The sequence below is a fragment of the Dromaius novaehollandiae genome, chromosome 27 (assembly GCF_036370855.1).
Source record: "Dromaius novaehollandiae isolate bDroNov1 chromosome 27, bDroNov1.hap1, whole genome shotgun sequence".
Lineage (NCBI taxonomy): Eukaryota > Metazoa > Chordata > Aves > Casuariiformes > Dromaiidae > Dromaius > Dromaius novaehollandiae.
In genome coordinates this window covers 7,543,157-7,565,634 of record NC_088124.1, presented here as the reverse complement: position 1 = coordinate 7,565,634, position 22,478 = coordinate 7,543,157, and the positions used below count along the sequence as shown (strand labels likewise).

The 22,478-nt window shown below is 37.5% G+C and overlaps 1 protein-coding gene across 7 annotated transcripts in view; it reads right to left on the bottom strand.

Moving 5' to 3' along the window:
* MAGI3 (membrane associated guanylate kinase, WW and PDZ domain containing 3) overlaps positions 1-22,478 on the bottom strand; it is an 87,207-nt gene that overhangs the window by 17,102 nt on the left and 47,627 nt on the right. For 6 of the 7 annotated variants that reach the window (XM_064498083.1, XM_064498089.1, XM_064498090.1 and 3 more), the window contains exons 5-15: positions 21,019-21,193; positions 19,877-19,956; positions 17,649-17,706; positions 15,995-16,089; positions 14,093-14,281; positions 10,991-11,599; positions 9,967-9,998; positions 7,658-7,811; positions 5,689-5,780; positions 2,476-2,668; positions 813-998 (exon numbers count right to left, since the gene is read on the bottom strand). In XM_064498083.1, the coding sequence (XP_064354153.1) occupies positions 813-998; positions 2,476-2,668; positions 5,689-5,780; positions 7,658-7,811; positions 9,967-9,998; positions 10,991-11,599; positions 14,093-14,281; positions 15,995-16,089; positions 17,649-17,706; positions 19,877-19,956; positions 21,019-21,193 (1,863 nt within the window). The remainder of the gene's footprint in view (positions 1-812; positions 999-2,475; positions 2,669-5,688; positions 5,781-7,657; positions 7,812-9,966; positions 9,999-10,990; positions 11,600-14,092; positions 14,282-15,994; positions 16,090-17,648; positions 17,707-19,876; positions 19,957-21,018; positions 21,194-22,478) is intronic. The other variant, XM_064498084.1, reaches the window with a different exon arrangement.

Sequence of the window (22,478 nt, the reverse complement as noted above, 5' to 3'; positions counted from 1 at the left end):
GATTACACAGAACAAAACCGCTCTTGTGTAGGGGGTCACAAATCTTTCCATTAATTGAGTTGAATTCCAGAGCTTCCTGCATGCAGCTTCTCTTATTCATTTCTGCTCACAACGTATCTTTTTATTTTTGCTTTTAACCTTGGTTATTTTGTTGTTTACCTTTACAACTATGTCTGAAGCCAAATCCATATATCAGAACTGTAATACAAGACTGTGCTACCTTTTCATTTTGAGGATCTTTCTAGGCAAACACCCTATCTTCCTGACAATAACAGCTTCCTTGCTTTCTTCCAAGTGTTGCAGTTTCTACTTTCTCAGATCTCCAAAATAAAAAGTTCTTCCTGAATAGGGCATACAAAACCAAGATTGAAGCTATACTCCAATAAAATGCCCAGGAATTAATGGAGTGTACAGAATCTACAACATTACCACAGCCTGAAGACTATCCATGTGCTGAAGACTACCCTGTCACAAACGCTTCACGCTCCCATGTATGGGAGTATGATTTATTTTCTCTCTGCTCCTCACTTATGCCACAGTTGGGTAAAAAAGAGCATAAACATGAGGCAAGACAGACTAAACTTCAGTTGTTTGAACTGTGAAAGTACTGTGAATGAAACAAGACTATACCTACACAGACTGCTGTATATGTAACATAACCACATCCTAAGGAAGGAAAGATCACTGAAGAACCCACAACGCTGAGTACGCTTGCTAACGACAACAGCAGCTTTGGTACCAGCATCACACTAAAACACCCAGGCACCAGTGAAGCCAGGTACTGACAACACTGGCCAGAATATAGCACTTACCACCAGGTGGGGGTTTATTTTTTGAGGTGAGAATGACGAAACCAAATCCTTCATTTTCCTTCCGCTGTAGACGGACATCACAGACCTCTGAGGACTGCTGGCTTGCAAACTCCACCCGATTCATTCGGGGAGACCCATTTTGGGCTGAGATAGGCTGCGACTCTTCCTCCTCTGGTTGCTTTTCTCCTTACAGGTAACAGACAAAAAACAAATAAAAAACTGCTGTTTTATTAGGTAACTACAACAAAACTGTACATATCAGTATCAGCACGAAGAAACAGTGCCTGCCTAGGAAAGCAGTGGGCAAATTTAGTAGCAATATAATCAAGATCAAATAGAAATCAGACACAGAATAAAGCATTCAAAAGCCTGATGACTTAAAGGTTCAATTCATCAAGATGTACTTCCTTTCATTTCATGTATATACATCTTCTCTACAGTCTTATGAATCATGTAAACCTCTTTCATTTCTCCCCTTCGGTCACCTTTTTGCTAAACTGGTGAATCCTAGTTTAGTCAGTTTTTCCTAACATGAAAGCTTTCCTATAGCTCTCCGTCTGAACTTTTCTAGCTCTATGATACTCTTCTGAGATGTGGCAATCAGAATTGCACAAAGCATTCAAAACATGGATGCGCTATGGAGTTCCATAACAACGTGTTAAAGTTTAACTTCTAACATCTATTTGCCTGTAAGATTTCCCCTAAGCATTGAAATGATGTTTCCAGAGAGCTATCCAGACTGGCTTTCTGGTTTTTCTTGCGCATTAATAGCTACTTTAGAGCTTTTAAATTGTAAATGAACAAGTCACATTATATTTTCCCTGAAATGCATTACTTTGTGTTTATCAACACAATTTCATCTGCAATTTTATCATGTACTCAGTAATAAGGTATCTTTTGGTAACTCTGGGCCAAAGTGTAAGTCTGCATTGAGACTGAGCCTGTAGCCCACACATTCTTTCATCTACCTGAAAATGAAGAGGAGGTTATGAGAATTTCACAGTTGGTGTTTTCATAGTTTACACAGGAATATGTTTTTCTACTTATACAAACTTGGAATTTATGGTTGGATTATGCAATGGAAAAGCAATGCTAGTTCAGGGGAGACTGTATCAGGACTCCTTGAGTTCTATCTATCTGTCATTCATGTGATCAGTGCCATCAAATCAAGGATAACTACTCTTCTGTACACCACAGATCTGGACAGCAGTCTAAAACTGTAGAATCACAAAATGCTGCCCTGAATTATCTCTGTTTTGAGCACAATTATTCTTGCTACACATAAATTCAACAGACTTTGGAATATAACATGTTGTGCAGAAATCGGGTTGTGTTATTATTCCATTTACGTAGCACGAGTGACTGTTCTAACTAGTATCTGTGAAAAGGTTTGAGGAAAACATAAGCCTCATCTTAACTTTCAGAGTCTTACTTGTGCAAGCAGTGCAAGCTAGCAAGCACCAAAAGCATCAGCTTATTAAATTCTGCTTTTCTCCACTTATTCAAAATTACAGATGACTGCCTTTAATCTAAGAAGTCACTCAGTTCTACTGCGATAATTGATATGTTTCAGTGCAGCTTTAGTTGATATGATTATAAAAATGGAAGTATTCCTTTAGCCGGGCTCCATTTCCCACAGCACACTCTCCTGACAGACACATACCACCAAAGAAGATCTTCCTTCGGACTGTGAGCAGCACTTGACCATTCCGTGCAGCACTGGTCATTAAGTCCAAAACTTGTTTGTGTGATTTCCCTTTAACAGGGACTCCATCAATGCACATCAATTCATCAGCAGCTCGAAGCCTGCCATCTTTTTCTGCAGCTCCCAATGGGATTATGGCTCCAATATAAATCTATGAATAAAGCATAGTCAGTGGGTTTGACCTGTAGAATATGAACACATCAAAATACTTAATGTTTGGAATCCATACGAATCCAGAGAGATAAGAGCTTCTGGGAAGATATTTTTAAAGATTATCTGTTTATCATATTCTAGCAGAAACACAGTCAGTGAGTGTAGTTTGTGCCAGCTGAACGAATGGATACAGCTTGGGTCTCAAAGCATTCAATAAATACTCAAAGCTTTTCAATAAATTCTGGGAGCATCACTATCTTGTGAGACAAGACAAGGCTAGAGTGCCTGCGGCAGAAGTAAAAGCTTTGGAAAGAACTCAGGTTCACCTGTGAAAAGCTGCCCAGACAGTTCCATGCTTTAAGGTTTTCAGTACACAGCTGTTGGTGATGAGACAAAGAATTCAGAGCTGCACTCCCTATATCAATTTGGGATCAAATTGATATCAAATATCTACCCACATCCCATAAAGTGCCAGGTAAATATGACACAGATAAGAACAACATACTCTATTTTATATGCTACAATCACAGTCAGGATAAATGAAAGATTAAGAACAATTATGGCCAGTAGTTGTTTGCGGTTAAGCATTAGAGAGCAGATCATCTGTACACAGCATTCATGGCATTAGCTTGACACCCACCAACAGCTATTTTTATAGAAACAAAAGATGATAAATGCTGTGAAGTGCAACAGAAGTAAAACTGCTTGTTCTTCCTCAGGAAAAGAAACATTGCTCTTCCTTTTATTTAACTGCATGTTAGAAAAGGGCTGGCATTGGATCACAGCTGTGAATGGAAAAAAAAAAAAAAATCTTCCTTCAATTGCAATCGGAAGGCAATCTACCAGCGTATCTATTCCAAAAGTTCTCTCTTAACTTGACAGTTAAGGAAACAGTCCCTGACCATACAGTGTAAGTTCTTTCCAGGGAAAATTTTTGGCTTTTTATGAAATTAAGAGGAATCCACTCTAAGCCTGCCATAACAGGAATGGACCATCCAGGAGTTTCCACAAAAGCATTTACCAGTCTGCCTCCATCTTTGCCATTCCTTCACAAGGACCACTCAAGCAGAGACATCATCTGAGTCAAACTACGCAGCAGCTCTGCAGGCTTAAACCAGGAAACGTTGTTACACTGATGATGTAAAATCGTAACTGAATTCTAGTCACTGACCAGGTTAAAACAAACCAGCTTCTAACCAGTGCTATTCCTCTTGTACAAATGTTAGAGCCAGTTTGATGACAGTAATGGATGCAAAACACTCTGAACATCCATTCACAGAAGGGATCCAGCCTAAACAGCTTCTGCTTTGGGGCCCTTATGAAAATCCTGAAACATTTTCTGTTTTCCTGAGATGTCAGAGGCAGAAACGCAAGGCAAGGAACAGCCTGAGAGAATGCACTGGAAGGCCATTCTCACATCCCTGAGCGGAACCCACTAAAAGGCATCCTGCCGGACAAAACAGAGTATGTTTTTGAAGATTTTCAGGTGAAGGGAAGGACACAAAAACCCCAAACTTGCCTCATTTCATTTGGCTGCATTTCAAAGAAAAGCTTGACAGAATTTTTCCAGGGTAAGCAGAAGATTCCTTCCACACATCTGCTTCCCAGTAAGAACTGGCACGCACGCTATACCGAGCATCACCAGTGCTCGTTCTGTGCCAAGACTCTAACAAGATTAGGTGGTATAACGTGCAAAGGCTTAGTGCCAAACACTATCCTTTAAATCATTCCCAAGATACAGCAACAATTACAGAAATACAGATCAGTATCATTGGCTTGACAGAGAACTACTGTTGCCAAAGAAAGAATCTAGACAAATATAAAGTGAATGGGAGTCTTGTCATGAAGTCAACCATGAGGAGGAAAGGAAAGAAAGGGAACTAACCATTTTCTTCCCTTCGTTTGAATTTGAATGGGACAAGAGCTTAAAAATTGTGTTTAGTTAGAGCTGTTTCCCTTGTCTGCTCTCCTACAACTCATATCAAAACCTAAATCCATCCTTCGGCTCTTCAACTGTTGGTTTCTCACAGACACTCAAAATGATTACAGACACTAAGGTCACCTTTTGGAGTCCTTGGGTTATGTTCAGTGCATTTGTGGCCCCCAAGAAGATACAATGCTAGAAATGAAGCTAAAGATCTTTGCTGCCTAAAGTAAAATAACATGCAAAAAACACCAAAGTGCTTACTTTGACCAAAAAAACCCCTACAACTGATCACTGAATATACATTAAGAACAGTTAGTTTGCTTGCTCAGAGCACTGTTTACGCTACCTAGCCTTAACCAAATCTGATTACACCTTCCAGCTTTAACTGGATTACTCGGGAATCTTTCATTGACAAAAGACGAGGCAGTTTTCCTCTCTTGGGAGCTGGACTATCACACCAATTCTTAAATTCAGTATGAACCCGGTAATTTGAGTCTCCGATTCTTGATCTTTAAAAGGCAGTTGCTGAATTGATAAATTTTTCCATCTCAAAGTTTTATAAGCTTGGCTGTGCTTGTTTCTGAATACAGAGCATGAAGAGTAATTTCACAGTTCTCACACTACAAAAATAAAAAGTTTTTTACTCCAAGTTTCTGCAAACAAAATGTTTTGCCGTGTTATTATGAAGGTTCAGCTGAGCCATACGTGTTACTTCCCACAGCAACAAGCCAATTTTCTCCACCATTTTTTTCAGCTGTTATGAAATTGTATTTTGAACATTGTTTCTCTCATGCTTAAGGAAGAAACTAATTATATAATTACCTTCTAGTATATTGCTTGGTTTAACCTGCCAGTACGTAATTTGCTCTGAAAAGACTCTGGGAAACCACTTTAAACAGGAGTGAAGCAGTGTAAACACATACTGGGTTAGATAACGGTAAAGAAAGTACTAAGATAGACCTTTTGTGATTCTGACAGTAACATCACTGAATCATTTAGAATAGGAGAGAAATAAGAATGACAGATCATGAGTCATTCTAAGAGCAGTATTGTAAGATAATACGTAGGCAACCGTAAATAATTTCACTTACAGGTTGATCTGGTCCATCCCCTCCAAGCACCCGGAAACCAAAGCCTGACTCTTGTTTCCGCAGGAAAACATCCAAATCTCTTGTGTTTGGAGCTAAGACAAAACAACATTTCAAAAACACTTAAAGAACTACCTTTGATTATTGAAAGATTCTTTTTATTGACAGAACACAGTAACCAGAAATAGAGTAAAAAATTTGAATGGTTAAATCTTCAGTGGTTCTCTTCCCAATATGAGAAGTTTTTTTCAAGAAAACGCTGAAAAAGGAAAGGATAGGTTGACAAATGCCAAAGGACAAATCATAGCTGCTTTCATATGCAGCGCTGGGATAAAATTCAGACTGTAATACAGCTCAGAACTATATTCTGTAAACAGTGAAATTATCAGGTTTACTTCAGATATTTGAAAATTAGAGCACCTTAGAGCGTGAAGAGTTGTCACATTGCTGTAAAAATGGTGCAAGTTCCTTCTTTCATGATTTCATACTAAGATATAACAAACACAAATTTCCTGCTGTGTTCCAGTGTAGCTATTGTAACTGACTTTTGGCAGGCTGCATTATTTGACATGTCAAGTTTGCTTAGTTTTATTTTTCTCTGATCTCTGATGTTACAGTCTTTAATGACTTAGTTTGTTATAAAGAGCTTTTTCTTTTTTTTTTTTTTTTTTTTTTTTTTTTTAACTGTCTGTACAATTTTGCTATGGAGCCATTTACATAAGTCTATCTGTAGCAAAGCTCAATTAAAATATTAACAAAGGGTTCTTTCAGAAAACATCTCAAGAAACACTTTATCAGCCTCTTCTGGCCTGTCACTAAAACCTGTACTTGCAAAGCTATGAAAAAGTGCTGATAAAAGTGTTGAACTTCTTTAACAACTATGTCAACATCAGCAAAACAGACTGTTTATTTTCTACTTCTTATAACATTTATTGCTGGCTAATAAATGTTACTCAAGAGAATACTAATATCTGGCTCTAGTCAGATATACTGAGATGAAGTAAAATTGATCTTGATGAAATTCACCTAAGAATGATGCTAAAATAGGTCATGTCTCTCAAACAATCTATTCTGGAAGAAGTAGTCACGTTTGCTTTTATCAGGCCCACGAAATGACCAGTCTGTTCAGAACTTTCTGGACAGCAAACATAATTTTTAGAACATTACACCATTTCTATAATTAATCATTTTATTGCAAATAAGGTTGGGGAATATGTTGGAATACGTATAGGGGAATACACTGGCTGATGATCAGACATTTAGAAGCAGTGTATCATTTGCTGATGGGGTCTCGTACATTTTAAGGACTCCTTTGTAAGTGTGCTTACCTTTTATACCTCCCTTGCTGTAACGTCAGCCCTCTATCTTAGCAAGGTAGCCCATATTATTGATTATTCATATCAGGGAGTTGCTTTCTCACCGGCTCTTCCAGGGTATTTATGGAACAGGTTTGACTGGCACTCTTGGCACAACAAAAGGTTTTTGTTTATCCCATGTATTGTATTACATTCGGTATAATGAGTCAGTAGTTTTATATAATATGTACTTGTTTTCATTAACTGATTGTGTATCTTTCTTAGTAAAACCAGATAATTTTACAAATACAATGCTCGGCTATGATTTCCAATGCAGCTGTATAAACTACATTGTACAGTGTTCCCAAGTGTGCCTTGAATATTCACAAGGTTAAAAATCTGCAGCAGTAACTGGACAAGAACAAATACGTATTTTAGCAACGCTAATGGAGAAAGCAAAACTTTTTTTTTTTAAGGGTTCCAGTTTTTTAAAATTTCTGTATGAATTAAACATTTTGAGAAATTTTTATATATATATATATATACACATATATATATATACACACACACATAATAAATGACCAAGATGAAAGGCACAGTAGTTTTATGACATATATGACATACAGGAAACATTATTTCATAATTTAAAATTTCTGAGTTGAAGTTGATATACTCACGCTTGTCCTCATATATAGTCTTAGACTTCAGGTAGACTTCTGAAGGGTCTAGTTTAGGAGAACCTGATCTCACAGCAGTGGGTGGAAAAGGCATAGGCTGTGGAATGGGATCGCTGACAGCTTCTAAACTCCCTGAATTGTCCTGCTTATCTTTCTGAAACAGACCCCCCATCCCCACAAGATCCATATTAAACTGAAAGCAGTAACTGCACTTGTTTACGTGTGTGCAAAGGCAATAAACATCATATAGAGTTGAAATGTACAGCAAACCAAGGGAATAAGGGAAAAATACTACAATTGCACTTAGCTCTTCCAATATATAAGCTGTGTTTACAGTACATGTCTGACCAGACAGCTAAAGGCTTCCAAACACATCCTGAAACTCTACTGAAGTCTGAGCTTAGAAACTTGTTAAGTGACTGATGCTTACAGACAAGTAAATCTATGTGATTCCTCATGATTACAAGTTTAATCTTGCTCTTGCTCGAGATTCACTCATGTTGGCTACAGGGTGCTAGCAGCTCAATATGCAACTGCCTCCTCCCAACTGCAAGCTGCCAAATTATATCAAAACAACAGAGAAAACATGAGGTATGTCCAATATCAGGTTGCTTGCTGCAGACATCACAGTGACATTATGAAGTACTGAACAGGAGGAATACACTGGAGTATTATGAGGTGTAAATACAATTAGAAATAAAAATTCAGTATTTGCATTTTTCTTTTATAGCATTAAGCACTCTTAATACTATTTCAAGACGGACACCAAGTATCCTTGTAGCCTCCCATCCTAATTTCCAATGGTTTATGCACTAAAGTAATTCTAAATACTGATTCTGGGCTGAAACTCAAACTGGAAAATTGGAGCACGGTAGTCTGCATGCATCTGTGCATGTTAAACAGAAACACAATTAGAACAGACTTAGATGACCTTTTAAGAAGGGTGGAAGAAAATTCCCCCAAGGGATTTAGTAGTTTGACACTTCTTGTATGTTTATAAACATAAGACCTTGTCCTTTTTAACTGAATTAGTTTGCCATGCTGCTTAATGCCACTGAACATTGAGTGCTCTGTGGCAAAGCTGCTATTGCATGTGTGCTAGAATGTGAGACCCTAAGTCGTAAGTATTTTTAGCATGCCTGCATAGAGTACACTGACAAAGGAGCTATGCTGACAAGACTTGTGTTCTTGAACTACACAGATTTATGCAGTGATTTATTTGGTTTAGGCAGCTGTATTCTCACAAGGAACTGAACCTGCACATTTTATAGAGTGCAGTCTGTTTTAAGCATAGTGAACTTGTGTGCTCAGACTGCTGGGATATGACTTCAGTACTTGCACAGCAGGGCCATCTACACTCAGGTAATGGGGTTTTCCTAAAATTAAATAATTTGTGGTGTACAAGAAATATTCTCAAAGAAACATGTCTGTCCTTGGGGAGATGGGCACTGACTAGTCTACTTCATATGAGAAGCATTCATGACAAAAATATACATTACTATGAACATTATTAAATCTCAGTGCATTTTATTAATCCCAAGGATTCTTTACAGAGCTAATATATATCAAAGATATCCCAATGGATCAAACTTTCAAGAATAATGAACATCAAACAAGAAATGTATAGCTATGTAGAGATTTTTTCAACATATGAATTCTAAGATAAGGAAGCATTTTAAGAAGGGAGTACTAACCAGTTCATTAATTTTATGTCAGGATTGAGAAACATCAAAGTATCTTAAGCATCCTTTAAAAATCTCATTTTAATTTAATACAGGATACAGGTAATTAGCAAAGCAAAAAATGAGATGCTGTATTTTGTTTCCCCTTCAATGGGAATTCTGACAGCAGTTACTTAGACAATTATTTGTGCCAGCTAAACAGAGCCGGTTTTGCTAAATCATCCTTGCACATTACCACAGGAACTAAAATCAAGAGATGAGATTACAAAAGCAAGGCAAAGTATGCGCACAGATAAATATCAAGTTACATATTTCTACTAGTAGCAATTTTAAGCATAGTGCAAAAAGGGAATCATGAAAGAACTAGCATAGCGATGTCGTATTTACAATCATGACAAATCAACACTACTACATGCATTCTCATAATCAAGACCTTTGCTGCATTCTTCATATTTCAGTAGTAAGAAAAGAGAAATCCATCATCCCCATTAAGCAGCTCAAAAAACTCACACGACTCTGTGGAAGAACTTCTAGTTAAGTAGACCATACTTTTGAGCCTGTTTTGCAACCCAAAAACCTTGAAATTCCTCCATCAGAAACAAAGATAAATACATCATTAATACTCACCACTTTGGCAGTTTTAGTAGGTGAGGGTGGACCTAAAGGAAAAAGAAGGAAATACCTCTGTAGAACAAAATTTGAAATACTAGATGATCATCACAACCACAACAGCGTTAAGCCAGTATAATCGGCGGCTCCTGGGTTGAAACTGATTACCGCCCATTAGCTATGCTTTTAAAATGCAAAGTGAACATTCAGTTGACCAAAACCATTACTTAGGGGATATCTCAAGTTAGAACTGCTAGTTGTACCACCATGAAAATACATCTATTTCTCTTTTTATTAGACACTGATCAATTGAATCACAGATCAGTTCATGGAATAGTGAATTTGGCTGGTGGAACTTCTCTTACTACCAGAGAAATTTAATTTATCTCCTTAGCTGATTAAGAAATAGTAGCATTTTTATAGAAAAAGACCTGAAGATTTTTGCAAATATGTATGACTGAAATGACACTCTCTGGGCTGTAATAAAAGCTTAAAGGGACACTAGGCAGTCATGTGTTGCTTTATAATCCAGTTCCTTCTTGGCAAATGCACACTAAATTACTAGTCAGTCTAATGGGAGAGGACACCTTCTGGTCTGTAAATGACAGCCAATAAAGAAGTATAAATATGTAAATGTGAAAATAAGAATTTTACTAGCAATTTCCCATGATCACTTCCACCTTGCTGCTGATGCTTCCTCCTGTCACTTGTGATCACCTGTCCATTACAGCTAAAGCTACTGGAATACATCTGTAAAGCCTCAAAAAACTCCACCAGGCATGCCATTTGTATTACACTAGAGACTGCATTTTTGCTTTAACTCTCTCCAGATGTTTGGAAGAGACAGCGCATAAACATAATAAAATTTTTGTAAAAACAAAACTACTTGGGAGTGTAAATTAAACTTAGAGCATGATGGCTTAGAGACATAATAACCTGCTACTTAACTTAAAAAACTGGACAGAATTATGTATCATACTGGAAAGGGACTTTTTAAAAGAGCATATAACTGTATACAATAAATGCAAATTTACATACGTACCTCCTCTTAAGATAAGCAGTGGCACCTCTGCTCCTACTGGAAACTGCTTCAGCACCTCTACCACCTGCAGATGTGTTAAGTTTTGTACATTCTGATGGCAAATCTCTTTGATTACATCTCCTTTCTGAAGGCCTTGGCACCACTGGCTGTCTAAAATCATTTTCACCTTCTGTCCTGTAGGACTGTCTGCAATGGCAAATCCAAAGCCTTTAGGACCTTTGACTAGAGGAATGGTGACCAGCTCTGGCTGAGAGCCTCCTGAAGATGCAACAGAGATCCTTTGCTCATTTGTGTCCATGGAAGGGCCATTCAGACGACCGTTGACTAACATAGGACCCGGCTTTCCACTCTGGTCCAACACAACTGTGCCTGGTATTAAATCTTGGCTGGTCACACAAACATCTCCTTTGGTCACAGGCGGTCCATTGATAAGAGGTGTAGCTGTCACTATATCTACAACAGGGTCTTCATTGTCCTCAGGAAGAGGATAACCACGACACAAAGTCATGTTCACGTACTGGTTGACAGGAACTAGTTGAAACATCTGGACAACATCTGCATGAGTATGGCCAAGGACACAATTTCCATTTATGTCTACAATGACATCACCTGTTACGAAAGGAGATTCAAAAGCATAAAACGCAGAAATTAAACCACCCACACCTTTGCAATGTTCTGAGGCTCCTAACAAAAGCCTAACTGGAGAAAATCATTGTACAATCTTTAAAAATAATGAATGGTGATTGTGCTATTACCTCTTGGCTATACGCTGTCAAAAAAACCTAAAGGATTTCCTCTTTGCATTTATTCTATTTCATCTGAGAACACAGTGTGCTAAATATATAAAGTTTAATCCACAGCAGATTTAATAAATGATACTATACAGCCACAGAAGATAAAACAGTGCATACACATTACTGCAAGCAAATGTCTTCTGCTTTAATTCATATTGTACAGCATTCTAAACTCAATCCAGAATAAATCGGATTTTTTTTTTTTGTTCCTATAATTATTTTAGGACAGGCTGAACTTAAGTTAGGATTGTGCCCACACATATTCCATGTTCTTATACTGACGCTATACATGGTTAAAGATGTATTTCCAGTATGAAGTGGAAGTAGGTGTCAGATCCTGAAACCTTATTTCATAATGATAATGTGTATCAATTTGTTGACAGAAATTTACACATGTGCAATATAATATTCCCAGGGAGCAAAGTGCCTTTTCACTTTAATCCCTGGACATCAGTAAAACAATAACTCTCCTATTAACTATAAGTAGATATGCATCTTGTTACTTGAACGTGTCCATGCACTATAAAACAGTGCTGCAGTATTGTGTTCATTTCTACACAGATGGAAAATGAACTGCATACAGAAAAGAATCAAACAACAGATCAGCAACACAATTATTGTTTCGTTTTGTAAGTAAATACTATTAAAACATCAAAAGCATAAACTGTTTTCTTACCAGAAGAGTAAGAGCATGTCGGATATGCAAAGGAGTATTTTGCCTTGTCTAGTATCTAAACCATATGTTACAGCAAGCATATAAATAGTTAAATTAAATCTATAACAACAGTGAAAATGTGTTTTAATTCTTTACAGATTACAGCTTCTCTCATCTCTCTCGCTTCCCCACTTGCCCAATTTGTATAGCTTTGCTTGTTCTTTCCTACCGCAGTTTTGACATTTGGTGTTACGCTTTTTGGCAGGAACCAGGCAAAACAGAGACAAGGACTCAAATACACTATTTTTACTTTACATATAAAGAGTGAACAGAGACTATTATGTAAATGACACCAAGTTCTAAAGCTTTTGACATTCCCTCTATTAGAATTGATCAAGTAAACACTTATGTATTAAACAAAAATGTTTAAATGACCTAAAAAAAGGTCAGTTGTGAACACGTGTTAATGAATAAACAAAAGCTATAGTAAAAGCCTTGAAAGCACTATTAACTTGAATGCCTCTTGCAAGGTCTGTTGTAAGGCTTGTTGCAAGCTTTGGTGCTGAAATAGTACGCAACTAGAACAACAAGCCCTCTCCCCCCTACAACAGTAAAGGAAATAAGGAATCTTGAAAAAGTTGCTATAGCAAGATTTCAAGTGGTCTATACAGTCCTCATGTGAGAATCTTAAGTACTCAAAATAATATGTAGTATCACATAAGCCTACTAGTATCCCATGTATGGTTAAGATAAATCTGAATCTAAAATTATAATAACCAGTAAGAATGAGGAAGAGCTGCACCTTATCCTAGTCAGGAGCTGAAAATTGAGCAACCCTCCCCCCCCCCCCCCCCCCCCCAAAAAAAAAGAAAAACTCCAAACCAACCTCTCATCAAAGTAAAACAAGAAAAGGTATTAGTCTCAAGAGACACCCTCATCCTCTTTACATACCGGAGATGTTTCTTTTTTCCAATGCAAACGTCCCAGAGGGGCCCCCCAGCAGGGCCTTATCCTCTGCTCTCTCATCAGTCTAATTGTTATTTATTAACCTCCTCTCGCAGAAGCTTGAAGCAAAATCGTATCTCCTTGTGGAACAGTCTTCCAGGAAAGGCAGGATTTCTCATTGCATGGCTGTTCTCAAACGTCAAGATGCACGTGCGTGCAGGATTTTGTAATTAGAAGGTAACCCAGAAAGCTAGGTAGCTGATGACAAATTCTATCAAGAAAAACCCTTTTTCCATGTTCATAGAGTACAAAACAACATAGACCTACAAGGGCTGTAGCATATTGATAAATACAAAAACACACAACTAGATGATAAATCAAGGCATTTTTCAACTGGCTATAGTTTTAGCTTGAAAACCTTTACCATGAAGCCAAAAGTCACCACTGAGGCAGAACTACTGAAATCTTCAGAAGCGTCCTCAAAGTAGATTTGTACCTAGGACATTGTTTTCCATTTCAGACACTGACTTTCAGACATCGCTCTCACAGATCTTTAATAAATCTGAAAACAGCTTTAGTGAGTCAGGTATTTCATATTCAAAGTCAGTGGACGGAGACATCTAACCTCCTGTGTCTCAAAAACTACACTGCTCTCTTAGGACCTGACAGCACCACAGGAAATGGATGTTGAGAGAAATACCACTTTACCTGGTGCAATTTTCCCATCTTGTGCAGCAGGTCCATCTTTTAACACATTCTTCACCTGCAGAAACTCATCAGGCCTGTCCCCGCCAATGATTGTAAAGCCAAATCCCATTGTACTTTTCTTCAGTGATGTCCGTATGAGGGCTCCAGTAAGCTGGCCTGGATCTCTGGTGAAGAGAGACTTCTCTGGTCCTGTGCATGGTAAGATTCAACACAATCCACCATCAACAACGCTGCTAGCAGGTGGCCATTAAATCCCTAACTGATGGTGACTACAGACGCAATATGGATAATCAGAGAAAGAAGGAAGAAGGTGTTTTAAAAGCTGAGGACCAAACATCTTCAGGAGATTTCTAAATTATGGAATAAAAAGACCTGCAGATAGAAAATCAAAGTTGGTTTTGATGATGTTGGTTTCTTTAAAGATATCATAAGGGTTAATGATTTCTTTTGAATAAGAAGTTGCCTTTTATGTCTAGAGAGTAATTAAAGATGGTGTTAAGAATGCAGCATTCTTATTAAGAATGAAGGTCTAAACTCAGCAATCCACAGACGTCTACTAAACATGCAGCAAAAGTAATTTCATGATATTTTACATGCTCAGAAAACAAACATTAGTTAACCTCTGCAGCACTGTTAGGAATAAAGCAGACAACATACTGCTGCCCTCATTTCACAGCTGAGCTAAGTGAGTGGGAAAGTTGTAACTTGTACTGTTGTCTTGAAAAATCATATAACAGAGATGGAATTAAAGCTCCCACCTATACCAAATTCAAAGTAGCTGAAAAGCCAAAAAAATTTCAAGGTGTAGCTTTACCTGCATCTTCCAACTAGCTCTTGCAACCCTCCTCCATATATTCAAAAGCTGCTTATGACAACCAGCTTTACAAATTTCAAAATGCTTTTAAAATCAGTCTTAGGATCTCAGTTCAATTTTAACATAAAAAAAAAATTCCAAAAACCCTACAGATTTTGGAGGGCAACACACAATGGCCAGTAGAAAGATAAGGCTACCCTCTTGATGAATTCTAAAATTGGATACTTACAATGCATATTTTCACATAGAGAATACTGCATATTTAACCTGTAGTATTAGCAGACACTATTTGAGATCAAGTTGAGTACTCCAGATGTGGCCTCACCAGGGCTGAGTAGAGGGGGAGAATTACCTCCCTCGACCTGCTGGTAATGCTCTTCCTAATGCATCCCAGGATACCACTGGCCTTGGCCACAAGGGCACACTGCGGGCTCATAGGCAACCTGTTGTCCCCCAGGACTCCCAGGTCCTTCTCCACTGAGCTGCTTTCCAGCAGGTCAGCCCCCAGCCTGTACTGGGGCATGGGGTTATGCCTCCCTAGGTGCAGGACCCTTCATGAGGTTCCTCTCTGCCCATCTCTCCAGCCTGTCAAGGTCCCTCTGAATGGCAGCACAGCCCTCTGGTGCGTCAGCCACTCCTCCCGGGTCTGTATCATCAGCAAACTTGCTGAGGGTGCACGCCGTCCCTTCATCCAGGTAACTCATGAATAAGTTGAACAATACTGGACGCAGATCACATCAACAAATAAAAGCTGACAAAATGATTACCACATAGTGAGCCACCTAGTCTGAAAAAATATATAATGTGACTTTGGGATGCACAATTATATATTAAAAATTTTTGAAATACGAAAATGATTAAGTGGATTTTTCCAACTTAACTTCTGCAGTCATTATACATATTGCTTTAGGCAAAAAAAAATTTATCATTTTAATCATCAGAACAAACACTAACTAGAATATTTAGAACTACTAGCAAAAAAGCCAGACTTATTTTAACTGATACTCACCAAAACCTTCAATTTCCAAGCTATTTTTCATTGTTTTCCTACAGATATCAGTAACAAAGAACATAATATTAAGTGATACCTGATTTTGAAGGGCCAACATCAGAATGTCCTAGATGTTTTTTTCTTTTGGCTTCCAACACTGGGTTTTCAAACTGAGTTTTCTGGTTAATATGACTGTAAACACACAAGAGAGAGAACAATCTTTCATAATAAAGCATTCTGCCTATTCCACAGGAAAGACAGCCACAAAAGATACACCTACAATACTGTTTTTCATTATCTCAGATTAATACTCTACAGAAATGAAGACTGAAGTATCATAATAAAAATAGAAAGCTTTTTTTTTTTTTCTTCCTATCATCAATTTGATTTACTTTAAAAGCCAATGCAATTTTACTTCCTGGAAGCTGTCTAAATGTAGCAATGAATGCTGCTCTGAAATGTTTCATCATGCAAAGAAAAGAAACTGTCTGGCATTTTTTTTAAGCAACATTTACGATTTAACTTCATTTTAACAGAGTGCAGTATAATGACTGAAGGATTCAATTTATCATCAAATTATAAAAATTGTCCAAGTTCAAGAGCTTCTTGATATAGACAGGACGTTTTGTCCTTAGGTAGGTTAAACACAAGCTCAATTCCCCACATAAAAATCAAACAGAAAAAGACTACATGAACATCAACAGTTCTGTAAAAGTCTCTATATAAATATATGCAATCTCAGCACTGGATCAGCCTTCCCCTTGTTTGAGCTGTAGATTAAATTCTTAAGATGAGAAGCTTCAAACCTAGATTCTTGGAAGCACACTTACACATGCTTACATTACTTATTTCTGCTTGAAATACTGATCTAGAAGGAAACTACGCAGTTATGCTCTGGTGTGTATTTTATATGAAGTTTCCAAGATATCCTCTCCTATGCTGTTCATTCTTGATGTCTATAATTGCCTTTGAAGTGACAGAATAAACTGAATTGTTAGGTGGGGTATACCTTAATTCCACTCCGCAAATTTTTAAAAGGTTATAATAGGGAGAGAAAAAAAAGGTGGGGAAATCCACTTTTTCTCTTGATGCCAACTGTGTGTTGCCTCCATCCACCCGTGATGTTCGTAAAATCAGCCTTTATCTTTTCACTACTAAGTGCTAGAGTTTAGCAAAGCTAAAAATCAGTAAGTTTGACAGGATTTAAATGCCTGTGTTGGCTTTGCAAAGCCAAAGTTTATTAGCTTGTTCTCTGAAGCTATCATTTTCAGCTCTGCTAATTTTCTGCTCCATGGTTTAAGACAGATTTCATTTACTCTGACTTGAAGAAGGTTGAGAAAAGCTGCTGCAGCAGTTTAGCAGTTATTTAGTTGTGATGGCTCTTTGGAGACAGCAATGAGATATAAGTTACTCCTGCTCTTTTACATTTAACAGGAGCCACTCTTTTAAATCAAACAACCCCATTTTTATTAGAGCTGAGACAAATGAAATCATCTTATTCATATTAACTAATTACTGTGATTGCTACTCACTTTCCATCTCCGTAAGAGAAATACACTCAAGTAACTCAGTAGGGTCACACCATGGGTATCATCCCACATACAAGTGCTTCAGAACTGGGCACCATGTATTCACTGTTTCTAGAAGTATTTCTACTGAGTATGTTTAGTACTTATGTTGCATTACAATCTATACATATTGTATATCAACTGCTTCATTATTTTCTGCTGAAGTTAACAGTTACCACTCACTCAACATAATATGTTCCATATTGAGGGTCTTCTATTTTTTCCCATCCATAAGGAAGTTCTGAAATCAGAAAAAACAAAATTCTCCATTATAGTGGGAAACTATCAGCAAATATCAGACTTCTTATGAAATAATGAGAGATTACAGACTCATGAAAAAATTGAGAAAAAACAGGTCTTTTTTCTTTCCTTCATTTATTTGAGGCTGGTCCTACTAAATAAAAGACTGTTAGCCTGTCGCATGGAATTTGGAGCCCTATACCTCTAACTCTTCATTCCACCAGATGCGGAAACTTATGTTTAATGAAATGACACCACTTTAAACATATAATAAACAAGGTACAAACTAATCTGTTTAGAGAGGAAAAACATATAAAGGGGGCAGAGAAATATATTTTTTAAAAACTAATCTAATTATCAATCATCAGTTTGATTTGATAGTTGTTGATTCTTTTAGCTATATGATATGAACACAATCACACTGCCTGTGTCCCCAAATACAGCATAAAAAAAGACACTACATCACATCCCAAACTTTAAAAACCATGTGTCTCCATTCCTCTTTTACTTTGAATTTAAGACCACCTGGTAAGACTAATGCCACTTTTATTCATTCTCTCAATAACACCAGCATATTTCACTGCATTCTGACAACATTTCAGCTTTCAGTCAACTCAAAAAGCTTTCAGTCAGAAGTGTAACAGGCATAAGTGATGAATAAGACGACAGCCCCCATCATGGTAGGCTCTTTTAATGTGCAATTTTTCTGATGTTTATAATATAGTGCAGACATCCCAAAACTAGCTAGTACTTGTTCAGCTCTGGCAGCATCAAATTCAGCACTAGCCTGTCCTGCTGAGAAGACTAAACGCAGTTCTGTGCAGCCACTGTTTGACTGCTCTCACAGCCCAGAGCAGACTAGCTTATAGTGACTAGTACTCAGACTATCTTTTAGACATCTCTAAATTACGGCTCTAAGGTAAAAAAGCTACATGTGAAAGAAATCTAAATGCTACGAAAAACCCCAAACATTTACGCTGATTGTAGATATCAGAAAGCTCCTTTTTTGTGACAAATTCACATTCTAGTATGATGTTGCCCAGAAGCAGATCATTACTGACTGAAGGTGATACGCAGTTAACACAGAGGTCCAATTATTCTAGCTTTACTGTTCTGGTTACCTTTACTATGGAAATTTAAATATTAGAATAATAGATACAATTAGGTAGCTAGACATTTTGAAGGATAAAATTTCTACATAATCTTGTTTGAGGCTGCTCTAAGTTTGAAGGTAAGAGCAATTTTCCTAGCATATAACAGCATGTTACCGATTATTACTATCGGCATCACTCCACATAATTTCACAAGAGACCCAGTGGGACTATTCATTTAAATGTTGTTCATTTGGATATCCTGCATTTCTCTATTTAAAGTGCTCTTTTTATCCTGTGGTGAGCTGTACATATGTTTAATAAGCAGCAGTACGAGGCAGTTGCTCCAGCTGGCTTCATTATGAATACATGATTGGTAGGCTGTGCAATTTAGAAAGATGACAGGCCATTCTGAGTCTGCCTCAGCTTTTGTAACAGCTCAGATGTTTGCAGAAGACGGAGCTATTTGTTACTCTTTTTTAGCTGACTAAATTGCATGACTACGTAGGAAACGATTGCAGGAATTGCCTGTAGGCCAATCAGGAACATTCTGACTATGAACCTGACCTGTAAGTAAGGGGATGAAGATTTGAAGGGAGTCATATTGTTCCCTTTACTTACATAATCATGCATTATGTCGCATGCATTATATATTATTAAATGTATTACGCCATATCTTCTTTCATTATTTGTATATTCCAGTACTTATGGACTTTCCCCTACTGCTATATCCCACCCACATAACAATTTCCAGTGAAATCTTCACTAATATGTCTAGCTTTCTCCTTAGCAATGATACTTGATTAGAACAAAATATGTCATTCTCTTCTCAGGAATGTAGATTTATCCACAATTCAAGCAAATTCCTCCACTCCAGGGAAAATATGCTATGGTCACTTCCAGTCTTTGGTAACCTCTTATTACCACCAAACTATGGATACTCAGCACTATACCCCGTTCACTCCAAAGTCGTGTGTTTTAGGAAGAAGCTCCCATCTCAGCACTAACGCATCTTATCCAACTGTGATGAACTCAGACACTTATCAGTCACACGTGACAACTGAATTCTGAACATCTCACCTCCATCTTCACAATCTTCAGGAGCTTTGGCTTTCTTACAGAGACGAGGATCAAGCCACGTGGTTGTCTTGGTGTTATGACTGTGGAGCAAAACACAGAGAGAACTCCCTCTGACTGAGGAAACTTTATTGTACTGTAGCTTCTAAGTATTTCCTACCACGGGCAAACTGTAGCCTTTAGACAAACTAAACTCTATTTGCACCTCAGCTATATCACAAAATGCTAAAAAGGCAACCATGATGTTCGAAAGTATCAGCACACTGGAGAGACTCTAGCACACATGTGAAGAGAAATGTTAGAGGTACAAGCAGTCTCCCCTGCCCCCAAAAGCATTTGTGGCACTATCAGCTGTTTCTACCTGAAAGGAAAAACATTTTTAGCTTGTACTTATGCTTAACCCTCAGTAGGATTTTTTTTTTTTTTACCTTAGAATTCATAAAGGAGGCTATTCCACATTTGCACATATGAACTGCTTTCCTATCTTGGGCTTTAAACTGTGGTATTTATATTTTTAAGCATGCATTTCAAGCCAAAGATCACATGAAGAGAAGAAAGAATGAGCAAGTTCTCATCTTTCAGAGAAATTTCGCACAGTAAAAATTTATATGATGTTATACCTTACCAAGCAGTATCTACACAGCTTTGTATTTTGTGAGATAACACACTAAACAAACCAACTTTACACATGGAATCATAATGCTTTCCTGTCTCATGGATTCAAAAAAACTATCAAAAAATACATTACTAACCGTATTTACATGGATTATACAGATGACAACAGCACATAAGAAAACATAATATTGAAGTCCTCCTGTACAGTATCTAAGAACCATCTATAAAGAATAGTAAGAGCTGCTTAGATGAAAACACAGTGAAGAGGTTTGAAACCTGTCTTATCCCTGAAATTACTCATCTTCTTGGAGACATACTAGTAAAATACCTGCTCTATGGAAGTTAAATCAAGTACATAGGATAAATGAAAAACAAAACAGCAGAAATACATGAAATTTCATATAAGTATCAGAAAAATAACAGATACAACAGGGTATAACAACGGAGACATCTTCCTAGACTGCAGACCTTCTGCACTTGTTACTTTCAGAAAGGTATATTAACTCTTCAAGAGATGTCAGTCTACTCACTCTATGAAGTAGATCATGCCAGTGTCCGTGTAGGCCATCTCCCAGTTCTTGGGTAGCGGCTCCAAGGTTTCGTCCCTCGACAAATAATTTCTGAAATCCATGGAGCTGCTTGTCTGGTTGTAACTGGGAACAGGTTTCATCCAGTCAGAAGAATCTGAATGTTTTTCTTTGTTTTCTGCAGTTGTTCAGGGAAAGTGTTACTATTTGTCAGATGTTTGTGTTGTTTCTCATTAAGAACCACCCTCTTATTCTGGCTATGAATGAAAGTCAAACATACCCATTTATTTGATGTGCATTTTTATACTTTTGTTGTTAAACTATGAACTTTTAAGAGCTAACATGAACACTGAATTCTGTTTTTCCTTTGCCAAACAGAATTAACTTTGTATTATTTGTCTGAGCCAAGGTTGCAAAAATCAACACTGCCAGAAATCCAAGCTGACTACTTCATTGCACTTCCTACATAGAGAACAATGTTTGGAAAAATCCCACTAGCACTCCTCAAACCACCAGAATCAAAATGTGGAAAAGACTCAAACTGCCAGTAAAATAAACACCACCTCCACCCCTCTGCGAGTAACAACGACAACATAAAGCTCCAAAAAAACATTGCAGAAAACTTTAAATGCAAACCTCAGCCCTTTAGTTTAGAGGGCATGCTCAGTATCCTCAGTCGCATGATGATATTTGTGACATTAACACAACCATCAGCCAGGCCATTTTGCACCATGGTGCTGTCAGCCCCAAAGCCCAAGATTAGGTCCAGTCAGGTCAATGTAAGCCTTTATTAAACACTCATACATAGGATCATCTGCGAATGTAACATGACGGTTTCTCTTCACCATCAGTTCTCCCCTCTCCCCTGAGATGGGTAATAACGACAGCAAAAAAGAAACAGGCATCATGCCAATCTTTGAAACATCCTATTGGACACTGGTCCAGTCTCAATTCACTGTGCTTTATTTCCCTGCAGTTACACCCCTGCATACAGCACTGCAGTTAGTTTCAGGCTTCTGATGGTTCACTTAACCAAAATCATCTGGAAATTCTTCAGTAAGAGTTAGCATTGTCCCTTAAATTAATTGCTTCATTAAAATCTCCTGCACACGAATTCAGTTATCTTATCAAAATTAAATGATAAAATTTACAGGGTATGAATAATACTCTGCAAAGGGATTCCATTACTTGCAGAGTAGATAAATTTTTCCTTCCTCTTAATGAATTTGGCTGATACCCAGCACTATGTTCTCTATTGTGCAGTGCATTTTATGATGCAATTGCACATCTGGCTGGGAGAACAGCTGTTTCTTTTTAAACATGATTTCAAAATAGAGTAAAAACATATTCAAAATCCTGTCTGAATAGAAAATCATCTTCGAACTTCACCAAAACTAAGAGAGCAGTTCAAACAAGCACAAATGCTATTTGTATACTTTTTATTCATTCACAAAATACTTAAA